Source organism: Arachis ipaensis, chromosome B06 (assembly GCF_000816755.2).
Source record: "Arachis ipaensis cultivar K30076 chromosome B06, Araip1.1, whole genome shotgun sequence".
Lineage (NCBI taxonomy): Eukaryota > Viridiplantae > Streptophyta > Magnoliopsida > Fabales > Fabaceae > Arachis > Arachis ipaensis.
The window spans coordinates 116,984,543-116,989,966 of NC_029790.2; the positions used below are offsets into that span (position 1 = coordinate 116,984,543).

A 5,424-nucleotide genomic window follows, 5' to 3' on the forward strand; every position below is an offset into this window, starting at 1 on the left:
CATAAAATTGCATTTGACAGAAGAGACATGGACAGAGACAATGCGTCTAGAGACATTGAATTAGTGTATTTTGTGTCCATCCTGACAGGAAGGATACGGAAACACTAACAACGGACACAACTTTTTTTTTCTTTTATTATTTTTGTTAGTTTTTCATAATTATATTTTTTATTATTATATTTTTCATCTCAAATTTTTTGAATGGAAAAAAATGAGAATAAATTGGATTTTCATAATTTGTTCTAGTTTATCACCAAACAGAATACAAGAACACAAATTTTTGTATCTCTGTCCATTAGTGTCTTGTCCTGTCCTGTTCTCAATGTCTTGTTCTGTCCTGCTCTCATAAACAAACGCAGCCTAAGTGATTTGGAATAAGTGAAAAAAGTCAAGCAAAAGAAGTCTTCTTATAAATGAAAATTCAGATCAAAACAACATCTGAGAGCAAGAAAAATGAGTCTGATATTGCTACTCTTCAGAAGGAAGGTTTTGAGACCAAATGAAAAGAAAATGCAGAAGCTTAGAAGGTACCTTAAGCTGAACAACCTCTTATGAGCAAGAGCAAGGAAGTTGAAGTCATTACACTCCATAACTAGACCTCAGAATCTAAGAAGGCGACATTTAACATTTAGGATGTCAAGCCATCTCTTCAGAAACAAGAAATAAGATATCAATTAAAAGGGAATAAATTTCATAAAGGAAAGGAGAAAGCTTTAGAAGCTCGGAGAAGATTTTCAGATACTATTAGCAAAGTCAGAAATGCAAAATCTATTAAAAATAATCAGAGTTGAGTACATTTCTAATGTATTTAACACTATAAATTTGAATGGAATCACAGCAAAATTAATGTAGAGTATCACTAGTAAATACAACAAATAAAACATGGAAAAGTATATGGAACCAACTCTTAATCAGCTAAGAATGGAACAACTTAATTAATTATAATTATATTAATTAGTTTTATTCATTTATAATTTAAAATATTTGTTATTAATTGTTGTTTAGGCCAAAATCAGGTTTGGTGAGATACGTTCATAACCTTGCGACGGGAATCACGGTAATTGACTCAACGCTTCCGAGTCTTCACCCTCTCTCCCTCTCCACGGCTGCCGTGCTTCGGTTCTCTCTTCCAAACAGCAAAGAGGCCAACCTCCTCTATCCAAGGCATCCTCCTGGCGCTCCCTTCTCGGTAATCGTCGGTCCGTGCCGCCATTATCGGTGCTACGATTAATCGTGGTGCAACACGTTTCCGGTTGCGGTGCAACCTTTCACTCTTATGCTCATCAATTGCCCCCACCATCTCCATCAAATCATTCAACCCGTGGCTCCCTCGTCGCTTCTCTCCAGTGCGTGCCGCCATTGTCCGTGACGTTCGTTAGCATGGGTCAAGTTGTGTTCCCGACTTGATAACGTCCCCATTCTCCCGCAAAGACCATCACGCCGAACGTTTCCTACACAAAAAAGCGGCCGTCGCATTGCAAAGCTTCTGGAGAAGAGTATTATCCATGGAGATTTCAACCCCGGAAGGCGGATCGAATAGCACATTGATCACTTCTAACGAAGGCAATGAAGAATTGAGTGTCGGTGAAGTTGTTACTCAAGAGGGGTCTAAGGTATGTTGTACAGGCTAGTCTTCCATTGTATGAAATTTTATGACAATGTGTTATGTGAATGTTTCTTATTCATGGTAATTAGATATTTTTTAAGTTGATTTATTTGGAAAATCTGGTACAGTGATGTGGTTAGTTGAGATATTAATAAAGTATGCTTGACTCTCATGTGTGTTTGCACTATTTTTTGATATGTTTTATTGGAGTGGTTCGTTATATAGAAAGTAATGATCTTAAGTTGATTAAAGTTTTTTTTTCGGTGTCTCTAATTGAAGGTCGACGAAATTACTGACGTCATGGTGACGAGAAAGGATGAGTTGGAATTGAGACACGAGGTTTGAATTATTCCTTATTATTTGTTACCACATTATAGTTAGTGCGTTAATGATAGTTTTAATTGTTATTTGGTTTTGTGAATTGACATTACAGTTTTCGAATCATAGTGGGATCATTGAAGAGGAAATCCCAGTCATAGGAATGTGTTTTGATTCGTTGCCTCTGGCACGGAAATTTTATGCAAATTATGCAAAGAAAGTTGGGTTCGTAACTAAATTCAGGAACACGAATTTTGACAAGACGTATAAGGAATCAAAGATACACATTAATCAATCTATTCATTACACGCGAGAAGGTTATCGGGAGTATCGGGTGAAGGCAGCAACTCAGGCAAACATAATTACAGCCACGAGATGCAGAGCAAGGATGTATTTCATGCTGGACAGAGAGAAGGAAAGTTGGATTGTGTCTAGATTAGAATTAAGGCATTCTCACCCCTCTTCGGCTAAGAAAGCGGTACACTATCATGAGTACAGGGAGTTGACGATGCATGCTAAGTGCGTCATTACGGATAACAACGAGGCTGGCATAAGACCAAATAACACGTATCTAGCACTGACAAACGCGGTTGGTGGGTCTTCAAACCTGAGTTTTTCAGAAAAGAATGTCAGAAATTACATCACAAGCAAACTCCGATGTGCTGATGACAATGCGGACTTTAAGGAGATGATGAATTATTTTGTTCGAATGAAAGAGATCAATCCCAACTTCTTTTATGCAATAGATGTTGACGATGCTAATAAGTTCAGGAGCACACTCTGAGTAGATGCAAGATGCAGGGCTTCGTATGAATATTATGGAGATGTGGTGTCGTTCGACACCACTTACAGAAGAAACAGGTCTTTTTTTTATTTATGGGTCAAACGCAAAAGCAGTTTTTTTTAATTTGTTTTTGGGTCTGTCATTTGTTGTTGGTGTTTTCACAGGCATGGTCTACTGTTTGCATTCTTTGTCGGTGTAAACCACAATGGGAAGTCTACTATTCTTGGTTGTGCTTTACTTGGGAGCGAGGAGATCCCTAGTTTTGAGTGGGTGTTCATGCAATGGGTGAGATGCGCCGGGACTGCGCCAAGGAGGATCATCACTGACCAGTACAAGGCCATGGTCGGTGCTATTAGGAAGGTCCTACTGAATACTGTCCACCGATGGTGCATTTGACACATACTGAAGAAGTCACAATTTAAGCTTGGAGGTTACGCTAGGTACAGAGAATTGAATCTAAGATGAATCACATTGTGTGGAATTCTCCTTCTGCTGACTCTTTTAAAGTTGATTGGGCTGAATTCATCAAAGAATTTGACCTAGATCAGAACAGATGGTTAACAAGTCCGTTATCGTTAACTTAACTCCCGTATATTGGTTGCATATTGCCTATTTATTCACTGTTGGTAATTTTCCCGGTTTGAATTGGTTGTTGTATTTTTTATAGGAGTGTAGTCGATGTTTCTTTTTTACCTAGTCAGTGGATGTTCTTTTCAATACACAAACAGATGGTTTCTCTCTTAGGAAACTAGATGTTTTTTTATTTGTTTTATTTGTTCTTTGGAAGCGGTCATCATGTTGTGTCTAAGCAACACTCTTATGCGCTATTTTTTTATGTAGACCTTTATGCCAATCGACGAAAATGGGGTCCAATATTCTTCAAGAGTGAATTTTGGGCCGGTATGAGGAGTACACAGCGGAGTGAAAGTATGCATGCATTTTACGGGGGTTTCTGCAATGCAAGAGTGGTTTGGTCCAATTCGTCTATGAATATGACAATGTGCTTGGAAACAAGGAGCAGAAGGAGCTGGAAGATGATGCTGCGGACTCGAAAGGAGTCATCCCATGTATAGGGAGCACAGGCATTGGGAGACAATTTCAGCGGAAATACACCAGTAATATGTTCAGGGATGTTCAGCTGGAGGTAAGGAAAAAAATCGATTGCGTGGTTCGGTCAACTAAACAACAGGGTAATTCAATTTCTATTAAAGTGGATGAGCAGAAGATAGTTTGGGAGAAGACTGTTTACCGTACTTTCACAGTAGATTTTGACCCATTGAGTCAAGAGGTTTAGTGCGAGTGCAACAAGTTTGAATCCACTGGTATATTGTGTTGCCACACCCTTGCTGTGTGGTCATACTACAGAGTTGACAGAGTATCGAGCTGCTATGTTCTTCCTCGATGGAGTAAGAACGCCATGCACAAGCCACACCTACATTAACACTAACATGCAAGAATTAGGTCGTTCAATGTAATCAAATGCCGTAGAATAAGAGGCAAGTACCATACATTTTTTAGTCATCTCGCGCATTGACTTACCCATTTTCTTCTGGAAGCTGCTACCTTGTCAAAATATCTGGAATCGGCACCGAAGTGAAAACCCAGCCCCACATAACTCAAGGTCGGGGCCTCCCTGAAAGAATCCAGGTTCCTCTTTTGCAACACCGTTTCTTGATAAAATAACCCTATTTAGTTTTAGTACACAAATCTTAAACACTGAAAATCTACAAAATCATTCATACCAAAATTTCTGGAGGAAGACAGTAAAAGTCATCCTTAAACCGTGATGATTCCGAGTCATTAAAAGTGGAACACATCCACTGAACGATCTGCACGGTCAATTTTAATTGGTTAGGGTCATCTTTATGAGAGATTATATTTATTAAGAACTCCATTCATTCTATCAAAGTATTAGTATGTTCTACTTACGTTGCTATTGACCCAGCGACGAGGTTGCAGTGTGCACAGGTCCTCTCGGAGCAGTATTAAATATAGCCTTCCTTCATACGACGCCACGGCCTGCTCTACCCCCAACGACGCATTGACAGCCCATCGTCGCACTCGATCCTCATCATCCTCGTCGAGCTTTCTCCCCTTTAGCAACGGATGCACCTTTATAGGAGTACACTGGGTAGGGTTCTTTTTCATCCGAGTCATTCCGGGTGAAATCCGGTGGCTCGGTGGACTAGGTGTCCTGCAAGACGGAGTGGTTGGCATCATGGTCTGCAGGGGCTCCATGTACTGAAGTTGCTCATGGTATTCCCATATTCTTTTGCTCTCTGGGTCTCACATCGACAAGAAATTAGGGTTACTGCGTCAAAATCAACAAATGTTAGAGAAAAATAAATTTTGTATGCATACATTTCCTAATTCCCTAACGAGAAAAATAGACCCAAAAAAAGAGTTTTTCATAGGAAACTTGCCCGTCAAATTCCCATTCTTGATGTTGCACTTATGCTACGGAAAGTGTGCCTGCATCGGAAAATTTGGAGTCAGTTGTTTCATGTGTTTTCCTGATTGAGGTTGCCGTCGGGGGTCTCCGAACTTGTTTTCTGTTGGTCAACTCCCGGTGAAACAATTGGTGCCTCCTTTGAGCAGAGGCTCATTGTCCTTGTCATCATCTGAGCTCATTGGGAGATCTTTTTCTTCAGATGATTTTGGGTTGGACCTACATAGTCGGTCCTTTTTAACCCCCCCCTTTTCTTAGTAGTTGTCC

At 39.9% G+C, this 5,424-nt stretch overlaps 1 protein-coding gene across 1 annotated transcript; it reads left to right on the plus strand.

Annotated features, from left to right (window-relative positions):
• LOC107647293 (protein FAR-RED IMPAIRED RESPONSE 1-like) lies at positions 1,506-4,002 on the plus strand. The gene is made up of 6 exons (XM_016351386.1): positions 1,506-1,613; positions 1,886-1,945; positions 2,040-2,689; positions 2,873-3,068; positions 3,549-3,608; positions 3,673-4,002. The coding sequence occupies exons 1-6, from the start codon at positions 1,506-1,508 to the stop codon at positions 4,000-4,002; spliced, it is 1,404 nt and encodes a 467-aa protein (XP_016206872.1).